Source organism: Callionymus lyra, chromosome 8 (genome assembly GCF_982586985.1).
Source record: "Callionymus lyra chromosome 8, fCalLyr1.hap1.1, whole genome shotgun sequence".
NCBI classification, from domain to species: domain Eukaryota; kingdom Metazoa; phylum Chordata; class Actinopteri; order Syngnathiformes; family Callionymidae; genus Callionymus; species Callionymus lyra.
In genome coordinates this window covers 25,567,607-25,585,896 of record NC_141825.1, presented here as the reverse complement: position 1 = coordinate 25,585,896, position 18,290 = coordinate 25,567,607, and the positions used below count along the sequence as shown (strand labels likewise).

At 34.6% G+C, this 18,290-nt stretch overlaps 1 protein-coding gene across 1 annotated transcript in view; it reads left to right on the top strand.

Annotated features, from left to right (window-relative positions):
* Nucleotides 1-15,738: 15,738 nt before the first annotated feature.
* Nucleotides 15,739-18,290, top strand: part of cav2 (caveolin 2) — a 5,053-nt gene continuing 2,501 nt past the window's right edge. The window contains exons 1-2 of the mRNA XM_087797431.1: nucleotides 15,739-15,876; nucleotides 15,966-16,153. Of these exons, the coding sequence (XP_087653557.1) occupies nucleotides 15,739-15,876; nucleotides 15,966-16,153 (326 nt within the window). The remainder of the gene's footprint in view (nucleotides 15,877-15,965; nucleotides 16,154-18,290) is intronic.

Below are 18,290 nucleotides of genomic sequence, written 5' to 3'. Positions count from 1 at the left end.
AGGCCAGGAAAGTGTGCGTCGGTTCGGCTGGCCTGACAGACAGAGAGGACTGTGGGAAGTCGTGCAGGGAGAAGTGGCGAGGGAGGCTTTTTATAGACGCTTTACTACGGAGCCGGGATGATCTTAAACCGGCAATAAAAAAAACGACAGATTGAGGATGTAGAAGTAAAAAAAAAAAGGGGATCCAAGTATAAAGGTCTTGCAGAGAAGACGTAAGAATCGCTACCTTTCTCCGAATCGACAGATTCCTACACCGACGTCCAAAGAAAACCAATGACATCACGCTGGAACCGGGAGCCTGAAGCTCAGAGATAAAGCCGCTAATTTCATGTTCAGCTGCACAAGGAAAACACATTTAGCACTTCCTGGTTGTTATTCATTTGCCTCCACTTGGCGGCTGATTGTTGTTGTAGATCCGCAGTCGTCGTGCACACACACTACACACTGACACACACCGACACACACACATGCATTCTGCCCTCTGCTTCCCCTTCCATCGTTATCTGCCCTCGCACTAAACTTCCTGGCTGGAATGTCGAGGAGGTATGTCTCACTCTGGCACAATGTTGACGGCCCGATGCCAGGTCAGAGCCGTGGAAGTGTGTAAGAGGCTCCGCTGGTGACGAACACAGGGAATTCTAGCAGGTATGAGGTCATGCGTCCGGATGTCGGGTTGAACGGCATCCAATTACGCTTTTTGGTTTTGATGTGCGAGATTCTTTTATGCACTAAATGGCCATGATTTGTAAAGGTTTATATCTTGTATCCATTAAATTAAATCTGTGATTTTTGTCATAAAAAAGTGCAATATTGTAGGACAAAAATAGAAAAATGAAAGCTACCAAAAATCCAAACTTTTCGACTCACCCTCATGTCGACTAAGGGTTGGGATTGTTTTAAGAATAATCTTTTCGGTTTTAGAGTTACAGACAAACATGTTGGTTCATTCTGCTTCATTTCATCTACCTCACTCTAGAATGTTTCCTTCTCCTCTTATTCATATCCGACCCGTGGGGCGTAGCCACTAATAACGTTTAACATCACACCTTCAATTTCAAGCTTCAGACTCATCAGTTTATCGTAGAATGGAGGTATTTGGATGTTTTTAAGTGTCTTTTTTGGGCGAAGATGAAGATGAAGACAACTGAGCTCCAGTCGCTACATTAGTCGCTCTAGCATGTTATTTATGCTATAGTTCTCTGAATAACTCTTCATATGTTATGTTAACATACCAGGTTCTCAGTTCATGTAACGTAACGTACAATTATTCTGTTGTTGCCTCTATTTTTATTTTAAATTGTCTTTCAAGATCACATGTCTGTTCTTGGTGTTGATTTTATCAAATAAATTTCTCCAAAAATGCGACTTATACTCCAGTGCGACTTATATACGTTTTTTCCTTCTTTATTATGCATTTTATGGCGACTTGTGCTCCGGAGACACTTATAGTCCGGAAAATATGGTACTTTATCTTTTCTGACTCATGAAACAAAACAGCCTCTTTGAGATACAAACATATATTGACTTTTCTTTTGTCATTTAAACTTCTTTATTTTCTTTTTTTTAACAAAAAAATAAAAAATAAAACTCCAATCAGAGGATTAAAAAACAGTAGTAGTGACATAGAAATCGCTTCCCAAAAAAACTAGATGTTCATATATATATATTGTTTTTTGAGTTAAAATATGTTATTCAAAGTCCTGTATATGTAAGTGACAGTGTTTCCAAATATTCTACAGATTTCATCAGTCCTGAGGCTGATAGTTGTTTTCGTCTCTTTTAACAGGAAAAAAGGCCAAATGCGACGTCACGTTGTTGACCTTAATGTCGATTTATAACAGAAACATCTATTTCTGTTGCTTTCCTGAGGTTATATCTGGCTGCACTTTCATACCGAACGTCATTTGTTTCTTTTGCGTGACTTTCTGATTGTTGGAATCCACCGTTCGAAACCGTTTAGTCTTAAAATAGAGCTCACATCGTTGGAGTGAAGACATGAGAGTGTTTGCAGGATTGTAAAAAAACAAAAAAAAAACGATTTCATGACAAACACAAGAAGAATGCGCTCCATAAAAAGAGTGTTTAAGATTGTTAGCCTCACGTCTCCCTGGGGAAAGAAGAGAAAACCTTGAATGAATCGATCACAAACATAAAAGGTTGTTAAAGTTAAAGTTTCTGCCCTTTGACCTTTAACATATTGATCATTGTGACAAATGGAAAAGAGTCTTGGAATATCTAACCCTTCTTGATCACTTCCTGTATGCTTTTATTTTGTCTCGGTACTTCCTGTGTTTGTTCCCGTTCCCTGAGCTTGACCCAGGTTTTCCTGAGCTGGAGCCGAAGCCAAGTATCGATCATTGAGCTCCTCGTTGTCCTGATGGTGTCAGTGTTTACCTGAAGGTTCGTGCACTTGTTCCATCTTCTAGTATTTTTGTTGGATTTACTTTTGCCTATTTTTCTCGAGACTTAATTTGAGGATTAGAACCACTTGACCTCTATTTTTTTTCCAGACAGAGCAAACTATGGTCATTTTTCCTCCCTGGAAACTCTCTGCTTAATTCTCTGTTGCTTGAATTGCTGGAGATCTTTTCAGACTTTTGTGTTGTGGATTTATTTCAGTTGTTTTGTGAACTTGAACTTCTTTTTTTTGATTAAACTATACTTTTTTTTCATTTACATTACTCATGGTGTCTACTTTACATCACATTACCTTTGTAAGTTCATAGTGAACTGTATGGATAAGTTATTTCTCACAAAAGAAGAAACAATGAAAAATGAGGGAAAAAAAAGGAAACAACATAAGTAGGAGTTTGAACATGATTGGATGAAACTGCGATCAAGTAGCTCGGTACTCGTTCAGTACTGCCTGGTTCCACTATTATACCAACATTTTTCTATTGGATTTAAAAAGGAGACATTTTATTAATGTAAACTTATTTAATTCATAAAGTCTATGATTTTTGGAATTGAATATTAAAGCAGCTCTAAGACGTCAGTGGACTAAAGTGGTAATGTTTAGACCGACGGGAGACTACATTTCCCATGAGCACTCACTAAACATGAAACATGAAGGATGATACTGATGAGGTAATGAATCAGATTGTAATGAAATATGATATGACGGCTTTGAAAATAACATCACTTTAACTTTGTTTTTGTTTGTAAATAACATAACTTTAATTTTGTTTTTGTTTGTAAATAACATCACAACCAGTAGTAACTTTTACAGTGAAAATAAAAATCACTCAAAACACCTCAAGTCACAGTATACAGGTCATTCAACTAGTTTTAAGTTGATGTGTCGTCACTAGTTATTGTAGTACAAACATATTAAGGTACACAAAACTACCCAGAGCTGCTTTAACCTTCCAACATACAAATTATAGTATTTTATTATTCAAACAAATAATAATTCAAAGCTTAAAAAAATTGTTCCATTTTAAAACGTTCAATTCAACCATTCAATATTCTGATGTCACTGATATACTTAAAAAATTCCATATGAATCTATATTTTGAAACATTTGGTAAAAAGACACTTCAAACCCTCGAGGGTCACATTAAAGTTAAAGTTAATCACTTCTCTAGTCGACCACATTGACCAGAAACTACTAGTTTATGTTTTCTTGACTCTTCTTTCCACCAATTCAAATGAATAGAAATTAAAAATATATATTTAAACAACCAAAGTTGCAGTAAAACCACAAATAAAATAGTCCAAGACTAAACTCATTTAACACCTTTTATCATTTAAAAGTATACATTACAATTATTATCAGAATCGCTTAATGCATTTGTGGTGTATATATTTACCAACCATCTTAATCACTTTTTCTTTCTTTTAGCCTCAGTTTTCCTCTCATCAGAACTCTCTCTCTTATCTCAAACACTGTCACCATAGCAACGTAACGTGTCAATCACCTGTCAGGAAAAGTGTCGCCAACATGATTGAAACACGACATTAAAGTAAATGACTCTCTGTTTATTTTGTCTGATTTATATATTTTTATGTCGTGAGTAAAAAACCACATTGTTTTGATCTCAATCAACTCTTCCTGCAGTTCAATGAGCAGCAGCGACTCCACCCGAGCTTCACTCGTCACTTCTTCATTCAGCTTGTCTGTGTTTCACTGCCATGTTTTCCTCACAAACTTCCCAGAATGCCCTCTGGCTATGATTTTCTTTTTTGATTCAGAACGACAACAAAGCGGTTGGCAACACATTAAGTAGGTCAGAGACTCAAAAGGATTTATATGACGTTTAAAGAAAGATATAATGGTATGATTGGTCGGCTCAGGAACAAAGTGATCGATCTCTCAGTTACGTAAGCATGTTGACAACGAAACACAACTAGTGTCTCCAGAGAACAATCAATCGTACATCACGGATCGTTGCAGCTCGTTCAGTCAAAACTAATTCTCTCGGATTGTTCCTGGCACATCCGTGGAACTCGCTCTCTGTGACCGAGTTTTATTTTTAGGATGATGGACCAACAACATACTGGTCACCAGTGAAGATTGAAATGATTTGAAAAATCCTGTTTATTTGAGGAAACGCTGGAAGAAAAAGGGTAGAAACAGAAATTGACGTTAGAATTTAAGGTCGCTTCTGCAAGGGGGTCTAGGGTTCAGTGGCGTCTCATTGTGAAGCAGACATTTTTGAACCACTTTCTGCAAGTCTGCACTTATTTGATTTTTAGTACCTAAGAGCACAAGAAAAACCCAAGAAAATAAGAGATTTACTAGAGATGTCAACATTACTAGCACACAATCCGGGCCCTACTGACACCACGGACTGGAACCTGTTCACAGGTTAACCACATGTAACTTTTTTTGTTAAACATTTCCTGATGTCTAAAGATCTCACTGCTAGTATTTCGCATCTTCTTGCTTTATTTACTTGTTTTTATTTTACATTTGGGTTCTTGGAGCACCTCAGGGGACATTACTGGCCCCTCTCCTCTTCACCATCTACACTTCAGAATTCTGCTACAACTCCTAGCTGAGTCTGGTCCAAAAGTTCTACTGACGACACTGTCATGGTTGGATGCATCAGGGACAACCGCGAGGACGAGTACAGGAGTCGTGACTTTGTGGACTGGAGAGGAACCACTTGCAGCTGAACACCTCGAAGACCAAGGAGCTGGTCTTGGACTTTGGGAGGTCCAGGACGAATCTGGACTCACTGGTGACAAGAGATCACTGGACAAACTAGTGTCCATCATGATGACATCATCCTCTGAACACTGTCACCAGTGAACAGATGGAGCATAAACAATCCTCCCATGATGCAACATTAATAGACTCAGGGACTCATTAATTCCTCGTGTTATTAGTTTGTTTAATTCTGAGTTTGGAGGCAGAAGTGAAAAGATTCTATTCTATGTTAATCTTTGTATCCTTTGTTATTTTTCTTTGATCTACGTTCTTTATCTCTAGATTTTGTCAACTTGTTCTTTGTTCTGAGGGATTAATAAAGTGTATCTATAACTATTGATACAAGATGGAGGCTTAACATGTGAACTTAATAAACATGAAGACATGATTCTGAACATGTGAAAAGATAAAAAGACAAGAACACACCCTTGACCTGCAGTTGGATCATCAGTTCCTCCTCGTCCTCCTCCACAGAGGCGTGGAAGTCACTGGGTGTGTCGTTTGAACTCTGGAGCTGCATGTTGTGCTGCTGAGCTCAGACTGATCTGGTTCCTTTAAACTCCTGTTTTATTAAGAAACATTTCTCACATAGTTGACTGGAGACCAAGCAGATATTCTACATGAAACAGTTGTTTTTTACCTTCTATTTATAGTTTTTACTGATGATACATGATTATTTTAAGACAATTTATCGTTATTTATGGATAATACATGATTGTTTTCAGTCAATAATTGTTTTTATTGATGATACATGATTTTTTCAAGTCAATTTATGTTTATTTATTGATGATACATGATTATTTTAAGACAATTTGTAGTTTTTACTGATGATACAAGATTGTTTTAAGTCAGTTTATAGTTTGTATTGATGATACATGATTATTTTAAGACAGTTTATTGTTATTTATGGATAATACATGATTGTTTTCAGTCAATAATTGTTTTTATTGATGATACATGATTTTTTTTAAGTCAATTTATGTTTATTTATTGATGATACATGATTATTTTCAGACAGTTTATAGTTTTTATTGATAATACATGATTATTTTAAGATAATGTATAGTTTTTATTGATAATACATGATTATTTTAAGTCAATTTGTAGTTTTTATTGATAATACATGATTGTTTTAAGACAGTTTATAGTTTTTATTGATGATACATGATTGTTTTGTTTATTGATTATTTTACGTAAGTAAGTAAGTAAATTATGTTTTTGTTCATGATCATTCTAAGTCAAAGTATTATTGGCGATACATGATTATTTTAGTCACTTAATTGTTTTTATTCATACATACATGTTTTTTTCCGATGGATGAACCAGTATGATTTGTTCTGATCAATCTTTTGGAATGTGACGTGAAAGCTAACGCTGTTAGCCCCACAGCTAACGCTAGCCCCGACAGTCAAATCTAAACATCTGAAGATCATCACGATCAACTACGCACTTAATAACAGCTCGAACCGATTGGCAGCTTTGTGGTTCCAGTCCGTGGTGTCAGACTGACCCTCTGCTGGTAACATTCACCTCCCTAGTAATTCTCTCTTATTATCTTGTCTTTCAATCCCTGGTCCTCTTGTCCTTCATGAAACAGTGTCGTGTTTTGTTTGGAAACCAGTAGGTGGCGCTCTGATGTGAGGTTTAAAAACATCAGATTATAAATCAGAGAGTGACATCTAGTGGAGTCTGGGAGACTGAAACTGCATCACGGAGCTTCAACAATGAGAGGCGCGTCAGTGGACCTGGACTAATGGAAGTCCAGATCCGTGTCCTGAAGGAACCTCGGATCACTGGGACGGATCGTTTCCTTCTCTCTGGTAAAGGAAAATAAAAAAGGGATCTTTGTCCGACGCTGAAGTGAGTCCAGAGGTGTCGTGTGAAAGCATCATTCATGTCTCTGGGCTACATTTCTGTGGAAAAGTACCGCGAGGCTGGTGTTTGTGAACGACTGTTGGTTCAACGCCACGCCCTCCATCAGGTGTGGACGGAAGGAAACAATATTTGCCGGAGCTTCTGGTCCAGGATCAGATCCACCGATGAGTCTTTGAAAATAACTTTTGAGCTATTTTGAGCAGCGGAACGAAAGTGGTTGCAGTTAGCATGTTGCTAACTCCCATTGGCTTAATGTATTCTGGCCAAGCAGCGTCCATTGGGAACATTCAGGGATGAGGATCAGCACCTCCTAATTTTCGGTTAACCAATTGTTAAGTATCAATTTCAGATAAGTTAAAAATCCATGGTATTTTTTTTAAAACATCTTTCATTTTTGGATTTCTTTCTCACCATTATTATTTTTTTTATTGTTATTTTATTTTATTATTAAGACAAAAAGATAAAAATAAACATTTCTTCACGAGGAACTGATTTCACATGTTTTCATACCAAACAAGTATATACTGTGTTTTTAAAAAATGTACTTATGTTTCAAAACTGTATTTATATTTTATTCATTTTGTTCATAAGCATAATAAGAACATTTTGATTGTTTAATTACATGTTATTATTATGTATTATTGTTATAATAAGTTGGTCCACGATAGTGTCTTTCCATTATTCATTGCTGTGTAATTTTCAATGAATAAAAAATATATATCTTGTGTTTCTGTTTGTATCAAATCAATTTTAAATTATTTAATTTCCCAATAAGACCCTTCACCTGTGATTGGACGTCAGTTTGTGTTGAATATTCATGAACAAAAATGGAAGAATCGTCAGGAGGTCGAGGTCAGAACCTCACATTCTTGTGGCTCGTGTCGAAAGGAGCGCCTGGAAAATAATACACATCTTTAAACAGTTATTCACAGATATTTCTCCGTGTGGGTCGGTGCAGATGTGTGTGTTCGTGGAGGATGTTGTATGATTCTGGAGGATGATCAGGGGTGTGTGTCGACCCAACCCATGTTTGTGTGCGAGAGAGAGAATGTGAGGCACAGGCCTGGACCCTCAGGACCGACCCGTCCACAGGGACCGACCCGGGTCTAGATACTCTGAGACTGAAGGTTCTTGTGGATCAGCCTGATCTCTGCTGAGGAAGTGTTTACAGATGCACTGGTGTGTGTGTGTCTCTTCACACAGGAGTGTGTTCGTCCTCATATGGTCACACACTGCCTCGACCTCACGGCGAGTCGTCCTCGGAGTCGCTGCTGCTCGTCCTAAAAATAACTTTTGCTTTTGGGTTTATTAAAACCATCAACTTCCGTATCTTTATCACATGAAGCTTCAATTCAGAGTCCACTAGATGTCTGTCTGTGTGTTTCAATCATTTGTAAATGTGTTTTGAATCATTTGTAAATGTGTGTCTGTAGTTTGTAAATGTGTTACAATCATTTATAAAAGTGTTACAATAGTTTTTAAATGTTTTACAATAGTTTGTAAATGTGTTTAAATAGTTGGTAATGTGTTTAAATAGTTGATTAATGTGTTTAAATAATTGGTAAATGTTTTTAAATAGTTTGTAAATTCCTTCATGACTTCACTCACTTCATAAATCTGTGAAAACACAAAAACAAAAGGAGCTTTTTTTGGCTGTTTCACTGTCGTTGCTGCTCGTCCTAAAAATAACTTTTATTTATCTATTCAGTATCTTTATCACATGAAGCTTAAATTCAGAGTCCACTAGATGTCGCTCTCTGCTCCACATTCTAGTACTTTGAACATCCATTCTATTGAATTAACACATGGGTTTTAAGTGAGGGCGCCCCCTACTGACTTCTGAACAATATGACACTGTATCATGAAGCTTCATCGACACATCGATCAGTTATAGCAAAGATCTAGAAATGATATCAACTGACTGTAGGGTTGCTCTTTTTTCCCTTTAAATTAGTGATGTGTTGATGAAGCTTCATGAAGCTTCGTTTCAGAGTCCACTAGATGTCACTCTCTCTCCTCTATAATGTTTTGCTTCAAAACCTCACATATCTTTAAAGTGAGGGCGCCCCCTACTGACTTCTTAAAAGTACGACACTGTTTCATGAAGCTTCATGATCCTGCAACAATTTGGGTCGAGCTTCAAGTCCTTTAGAAGGAAACGTTTTGGATAAACAATGACAAAGAAAACGTGAAATAAACATTTGATTGATTTTTTTTAACAGAACAAAACAAACAACAAAAACAAAAAAACAACAAACTCTTCTAGATTATTCTTTCCTTTTGTGTATACGTTAAAGTTTGTTCAATGAAAGTACTTTTCCAGAGAATCAAGTGTGATGACTCATCAGGTTCATGATCCAACAGCTGCCGTGAATACCTGCTGACACGTCACGTGACCTTGAACCGCAAAAACATATTCAATTAAAAATACATCATCCGTCAATGAATGAGATGAATTAAAATGTCATAAAATCCAAACTAACGTCACTAATTAATTTTAAATCAAGTATTTATTAGTTCCTCATGTTGAGGTTGAAACTAAGTCATCTAGATTCAGTTGCAGAGAATAGTTTTCCAATTGACTTTCATCTCAAGGTCAGCCATTGATTTCCAGGCAAATAAAGCGGCTACTGTTGCTGTATCAGTCGTTCATTGAGTTGTAAACAGCAACGTGCAAAACACATTTACAAAGTCCTGTAATCAAATGTTCGTGCTTGAACAAATATTGAAAAAAATTCTCTGAATCTTACTTTTTTCATGCGTTCAAATTAATTTCTGAATTTTATTATATGTATTTTTATAGTTAGTAAATGTTTTTGAATAATTTGCAAGTTTGTTGCAATAGTTTGTAAATGTGTTTCAATAGTTTGTAAACGTTTAACATCATGTGTACATTTGTTTCAATAGTTTGTTAATGTGTTAAAATAGTTTGTAAATGTGTTTCAATAGTTTGTTAATGTGTTAAAATAGTTTGTAAATGTGTTTCAATAGTTTGTTAATGTGTTAAAATAGTTTGTAAATGTGTTTCAATAGTTTGTTAATGTGTTAAAATAGTTTGTAAATGTGTTTCAATAGTTTGTTAATGTGTTAAAATAGTTTGTAAATGTATGTCAATAGTTTTTAATTTGGTTTCAATAGTTTGTCATTTTGTTTCAACAGTTTGTAAATTTGTGACAATAGTTTGTATCACGGTGTTGAACGGAGAAACACAGGCACAGAGGTAATTTGCAGAGACTTGGTTTAATTCAGTGGTGAAGGCAGAGGCGTAGTCATACAGTCCAGGAATCGGCAACAGAAGGCAAAGCAGGGGTAAAGCAAACTCGGCGTCAAGGGGCAGAAACAGGTCGATAATCACAACAGGCAGGAATGGAGTCTTGGTCGGGACAAAGGTAAGGAGACAGGGTAGGAAGCAGGAATACTCAACGGCAAGATACTACTTACTGTAAAACGGTGATGACAAGACAAGGACGTGACAGAGAGTGGAGGCTTAAGAACACAGGGGAGCAATCAGCAGCAGCTGGGGGCGGGACTAACAAGACACGGCTGGGAAAAATTACTGCTGAGACAGGGGGGAAGTAAGACTAGCACAGACACAGAAGGGTGCGGATTTCACAATAAAACCGGAAACACAAGGAGGAACATGTAGACTCTTGACAGTTTGTAAATGTGTTTCAATAGTTTGTAAATGTGTTTATATAGATTGTAAATGTGTTACAATAGTTTGTAAATGTGTTTATATAGATTGTAAATGTGTTACAATAGTTTGTAAATGTGTTTATATAGATTGTAAATGTGTTTCAATAGTTTGTAAATGTGTTTATATAGATTGTAAATGTGTAACAATAGTTTGTAAATGTGTTACAATAGTTTGTTAATGTGTTTCAATAGTTTGTAAATGTGTTTATATAGATTGTAAATGTGTTTCAATAGTTTGTAAATGTGTTTATATAGATTGTAAATGTGTTACAATAGTTTGTAAATGTGTTACAATAGTTTGTTAATGTGTTTCAATAGTTTATAAATGTGTTTATATAGTTTGTAAATGTGTTACAATAGTTTGTTAATGTGTTTCAATAGTTTGTAAATGTGTTACAATAGTTTGTTAATGTGTTTCAATAGTTTGTAAATGTGTTACAATAGTTTGTTAATGTGTTTCAATAGTTTGTAAATGTGTTTATATAGATTGTAAATGTGTTACAATAGTTTGTAAATGTGTTACAATAGTTTGTTAATGTGTTTCAATAGTTTGTAAATGTGTTTATATAGTTTGTAAATGTGTTTCAATAGTTTGTAAACGTGTTTCAATAGTTTATAAATGTGTTACAATAGTTTGTTAATGTGTTTCAATAGTTTGTAAATTCATTCATGACTTCACTCACTTCATAAATCTGTGAAACCACAAAAACAAAAGGAGCTTTTTACTTTTTATATATTGTTTTTATTCAAAATAAAACAATATATGTTTTCAAAAGTGTCTTCATGATGGAAGTTGAGAAAAAAAGTAAAATACACACAAATCTTCCTCGTGCATCACTGTACTTGTTGTGTACATGTTGCGTACATGTTGTGTACATGTTGTGTACATGTTGTGTAGTAAACATGGCTCAGGTGCAGCTGCTGCCAGATGTTCGGAGGCTGTAGTGGAAAAAGGTTTGAGGCTTCGAGTCGTGAATCGTTTCCACAGTGAGATCGACGGCGTAAGTGTGTCGGAACCTGTCAGACATTCCTGTCTCTTCAACCCCTGCATCCCACAGACGTGATCAGAACGTGTCCCATGATGCATCTGTGCACGATGATTCAGGAACAAACGCTCGAGTTCAAGTTAAGTCACGTCAGTCTCTGGTTCAATTTGTTCTGAGGGGCCTGAGGGGGGTCACGTCCTGAAGCTCCTGAGAGTGACTTCAACTCTGCAGGTGAACCTGATGGTTTTACTGATGAAAGATTGAACGATATTTTTCACGACCTTCAGTGAACATGTGAACAATTATGACCAGATAAGACACTAACATGATTTTTAATCGGCAGTTACTTCTTAAATCTCTTTTAACTTTTCTGTCGATGATGTTTTATTTGAAATGTTACCAAAGAAACTGTTGGATTATAGTTGAAAATTGTTGGATTATAGTTGAAAATTGTTTGATTATAGTTGAAAATTGTTGGATTATAGTTGAAAATTGTTGGATTATAGTTGAAAATTGTTTGATTAAAGTTGAAAATTGTTAGATTATAGTTGAAAATTGTTTGATTATAGTTGAAAATTGTTGGATTATGGTTGAAAATTGTTGGATTATGGTTGAAAATTGTTGGATTATAGTTGAAAATTGTTTGATTAAAGTTGAAAATTGTTAGATTATAGTTGAAAATTGTTTGATTATAGTTGAAAATTGTTTGATTATAGTTGATTATTGTTTGATTATAGTTGAAAATTGTTGGATTATAGTTGAAAATTGTTTGATTATAGTTGAAAATTGTTTGATTATAGTTGAAAATTGTTTGATTATAGTTGAAAATTGTTGGATTATAGTTGAAAATTGTTTGATTATAGTTGAAAATTGTTTGATTATAGTTGATTATTGTTGGATTATAGTTGAAAATTGTTTGATTATAGTTGAAAATTGTTTTATAATAGTTGAAAATTGTTTGATTATAGTTGATTATTGTTGGATTATAGTTGAAAATCGTTTGATTATAGTTGAAAATTGTTGGATTATAGTTCAAAATTGTTGGATTATAGTTGAAAATTGTTTGATTATAGTTGATTATTGTTGGATTATAGTTGAAAATTGTTTGATTATAGTTGAAAATTGTTGGATTATAGTTGAAAATTGTTTGATTATAGTTGAAAATTGTTGGATTATAGTTGAAAATTGTTGGATTATAGTTGAAAATTGTTGGATTATAGTTGAAAATTGTTTGATTATAGTTGAAAATTGTTGGATTATAGTTGAAAATTGTTGGATTATAGTTGAAAATTGTTGGATTATAGTTGGAAATTGTAGGATTATAGTTGAAAATTGTTTGATTATAGTTGAAAATTGTTTGATTAAAGTTGAAAATTGTTTGATTACAGTTGAAAATTGTTTGATTATAGTTGAAAATTGTTGGATTATAGTTGAAAATTGTTTGATTATAGTTGAAAATTGTTTGATTATAGTTGAAAATTGTTTGATTATTGTTGAAAATTGTTGGATTATAGTTGAAAATCGTTTGATTATTGTTGAAAATTGTTGGATTATAGTTGAAAATTGTTGGATTATTGTTGAAAATTGTTGGATTATAGTTGAAAATTTTTGGATTATAGTTGAAAATTGTTGGATTTTAGTGGAAAATGGTTTGATTTTAGTGGAAAATCATGTCATTATTCAACCTTTAATCAAAGCGTTCAATCCTCTCACAGTCAACACTGTCGTCTCATCCAGCGACTGCTGCTCTGGCAGTAAAACGCTGAAACCTTCTAATCCCCGGGATTGTGTCGCTGTATTGTCCTGCAGGTCTGTCCGAGTCAGAACTCTCTGGTCTGGTTCGGTCCGGCTGTTGTCCCGGAACAAAGAGTCCAGCCTGACCATCAGGATGTGGTCGACATCAACAAATCAGATGCAAAGATCAGATTCATTTCAGCGTCGCTGTCGTCCTGAGCTGCTGGAGGTTCATCACTTTCATTTGTTATTTTCATAACTATAAGTTGATATTTAACATAAATCCTCCAACAATCTTCATCACATTAAACCTCAAGACGTTTACAAACGTCATACTTTATTTATTTAAAAACTGAGAGAATCCTTCAGTTCTTGAAACGTTATCTTCTGCTACATTAAAACTGCCTCTGGGCACATTTTTGTAATAGTTTCTAAAGAATTCCGTCTGGACCTGCTCTGACAGAGAAGGTGCCCTGAAATAACCCAAGTGCATTATGGGTAGAAGGTACAGTAGTTGCCACGAACAATAAAAAATCAATTATAGTTGAAAATTGTTTGATTATATTTGAAAATTGTTTGATTATAGTTAAGATTGTTTGATTATAGTTGAAAATTGTTTGATTCTAGTTGAAAATTGTTTGATTAAAGTTGAAAATTGTTTGATTATAGTTGAAAATTGTTTGATTACAGTTGAAAATTGTTTGATTATAGTTGAAAATTGTTTGATTACAGTTGAAAATTGTTTGATTATAGTTGAAAATTGTTTGATTATAGTTGAAAATTGTTTGATTACAGTTGAAAATTGCTTGATTATAGTTGAAAATTGTTTGATTATAGTTGAAAATTGTTGGATTATAGTTGAAAATTGTTGGATTATAGTTGATAATTGTTGGATTATAGTTGAAAATTGTTTGATTATAGTTGAAAATTGTTTGATTATAGTTGAAAATTGTACATATAGTTGAAAATTGCTTGATTATAGTTGAAAATTGTTTGATTATAGTTGAAAATTGTTTGATTATAGTTGAAAATTGTTTGATTATAGTTGAAAATTGTTTGATTATAGTTGAAAATTGTTTGATTATAGTTGAAAATTGCTTGATTATAGTTGAAAATTGTTTGATTATAGTTGAAAATTGTTTGATTATAGTTGAAAATTGTTTGATTATAGTTGAAAATTGTTTGATTAAAGTTGAAAATTGTTTGATTATAGTTGATAATTGTTTGATTATATTTGTTTGACACAGGTTCATGTACACACTCCCATAATATAAGTTGTATTTAATGTAACATGTCGTCAATTCATATGAATAATTGAGTTTTTCTTCTTCTTTTGTACAAATATTCTCTTGTTCTGTGTCGACAAAATTCCAGTGAATTCCAAAGTATTTATTCATTGATTTATCTGTTGAATATAATCAGTTATGAGATAAATGCCAGTATTAGTGTATTAGAGTATTAAGAGCCTAATACTACATGAAAATGTGTGTTTTTTAGGGAAATAAAGTCAACAAAAGTGAGTTTGTATAAAAAGGTGTAAAATACTACATGGATGGGAAAAAACATATATTTTATAAACGTTAAATATAAGTGGCTGGAATAATTTATGGATTTAAAAAAGTGAATTATGTGATTTCTATAGTGAGACAGTTTTCTGGGTTTATAGTCGTAGATCTGGGGTGGGGGGGTAACATTCCCTCAGGGGCCACATGCTGTCAATGTTGTTAGGGACCATCAAGCAAAAAGAGACGAACAAGGAGCTAAAAAATGATGGAAAAAACTGAAAAAAGAAAGTAATAATAAATCCAGGAAGGAAAAAAAAAACATTAAATAAACCTAATTTAACCAATAAAATATGTATGAACATTTTATAAATAAATAAACAGATAAAAATGATTAAAAAAAAAAAAAAAAGGATCTCAATATGTACTTATTTTAAGGGAAAATCAACTTTCACCAAGAAAAACGGTAATAATACTAATAATAATAATAATAATAATAATAATCTGAATGACTTTAAGATGGTGAAATGATTTTGTAAAAACTACAACAAACCAACTGAATTATTGTTAAAAACGTGAATGTAACGCGTTACTAATACTCTCTGAGCACAAGCATCCGCAGCTTTTGATTGACGTGACGTGACTGACGTGACTGACGTGACCGACTTGTCTCTGGGTTTTGTTTGTTCTGGTTTTTCCATCCGTGGGCGGGTCGAGTCGCTCGAGTCCGGGTCGCGCGCGCGGTTCCTCTCCTCGCGGGCGCGCGCCTCCTACCTGTCCTCAGCGAGCCATGGATCCGGAGGTAGCGGATCCGCGTCTGGACCTGCGGGGCGAGGATCCGCTCGCCAGGTCCACGGAACCGATGGTGGGCGAGGACGTGTCGTCGTCTCTGGACCGAGACCCGAACGACATCAACGCGCACCTGAAGGTGAGTCTCTGGGGTAGAGTGGCCCCCGCCGGTTGCCAGGACAACGGTGAAGATGATGGGATGGAAGCATCACCTCGTGTGTGTCTCAGGTCAGCTTCGAGGACGTGATCGCGGAACCAGAATCCTCGCACAGTTTCGATAAAGTTTGGATCGGAAGCCACGCGGCGTTCGAGCTGCTGAGGTTCGTCTGGTACCGGCTTCTGTCGACGCTGCTGGCGGTTCCGCTGGCCTTCCTGCTGGGCCTGATGTTCGGGGGCCTGAGCTTCATCCACATCTGGTAGGAGGTGCTGCGAGTCAAGTACTTAAAACCTTCCTGTGGCCCTTAGACTGTGTTCATGTGGCCCTTAGTATGTGTTTATATGGCCCTTAGTATGTGTTTATGTGGCCCTTAGTATGTGTTTATGTGGCCCTTATACTGTGTTCATGTGGCCCTTAGTATGTGTTTATGTGGCCCTTAGTATGTGTTTATGTGGCCCTTAGTATGTGTTTATGTGGCCCTTAGTATGTGTTTATGTGGCCCTAAGTATGTGTTTATGTGGCCCTTAGTATGTGTTCATGTGGCCCTTAGTATGTGTTCATGTGGCCCTTAGTATGTGTTTATGTGGCCCTTAGTATGTGTTTATGTGGCCCTTAGTATGTGTTCATGTGGCCCTTAGTATGTGTTTATATGGCCCTTAGTATGTGTTTATGTGGCCCTTAGTATGTGTTTATGTGGCCCTTAGTATGTGTTTATGTGGCCCTTAGTATGTGTTTATATGGCCCTTAGTATGTGTTTATGTGGCCCTTAGTATGTGTTTATGTGGCCCTTAGTATGTGTTTATGTGGCCCTTAGTATGTGTTTATGTGGCCCTTAGTATGTGTTCATGTGGCCCTTAGTATGTGTTTATGTGGCCCTTAGTATGTGTTTATGTGGCCCTTAGTATGTGTTTATGTGGCCCTTAGAATGTGTTTATGTGGCCCTCGTGATATCATAGAACTTATCCGAGTAGAAGATAAAGAACATTTTCCTGAACTCAGTATTTTGGATATATATATTTTTTCTATTATTATTATAACTCTTAAGATTATTTAATTATGTTGTTTAGGAGTTTTGTTTCTTCTTTGTGTTTGAAACAGTCTTGTTATATTGAGGTCATATTATATATATATATATATATATATACATATATATATATATATATATATATATATATATATATATATATATATATATATATGTATATATATATATATTTTCTTTTTCATTGGATGTTTTTAAAAACACATATTGGCATATTTAAGATACTTTTCCTCTATTTGTTTTGTTTTTCCATCATCATATTTACTGTGGCCCAGAAGTGCAAAAACAAATTTACAAACTGTGGTAAAATTTGCAAACTCAGAAACAAATTTAGGAACTTTGAAAAAAATGTACAAACTTTAAAACAGATTTACAAACTTTGAAACAAATTTACAAACGTTTAAACAAATTTACAAAGAGTGAAAAAAATTTACAAACTTTGAAACAAATTTACAAAGAGTGAAAAAATGTACAACACATTTACGAACAACACATTTACAAACTCAGAAACAAATTTAGGAACTTTGAAAAAAATGTACAAACTTTGAAACAAATTTACAAACTCAGAAACAAATTTACAAACTTTGAAACAAATTTACAAACTCAGAAACAAATTTACAAACTTTGAAACAAATTTACAAACTTTGAAACTAATTTACAAACTCAGAAACAAATTTACAAACTTTGAAACAAATTTACAAACTCAGAAACAAATTTACAAACTTTGAAACAAATTTACAAACTTTGAAACTAATTTACAAACTCAGAAACAAATTTACAAACTTTGAAACAAATTTACAAACTTTGAAACTAATTTACAACCTTTCAAAGATTGTTTTACTGAAAAAAATGTAGAAGCTCTAAAACCAAATGTAACTTTTAACTGGTACTAATCTGTAAATGGGAGAAATCTACAATAACCAAAATCAAATCTACAAACTGAAACAAATTCAAATTTCCTTAAATTCAAATTTTTGTTTCACAGTTTGAAGATTTGTTTTTCACTTTTTGCTCTCGGCTCTTTTCCTTTGTCTTGACGGGCCCTCGCTTAAGTCACAGTACATGAAGTGGCCCCTTGAAGGTGTATCCGGCTCACGGGCCAAACGTGGCCCTTCTCACCATTGTATGTGGCCCTTGAGATGTAAACTTAAAGTGAATAGAGATTATATAAATAAAAAATATAATGAATATGAATTTAAAAAAAGTAAAATTCTTCTTTTTGTTTGGCCCCTGACTTTTAGATGTTGGCCCTACATGTGTTTAAGTTTGGCACAGCTGGGTGCGATAGAACAGTTGGACAAAATCATATTTTATCTTGTTAAAAACAAACATTTCAGTAAATATTTATACATTT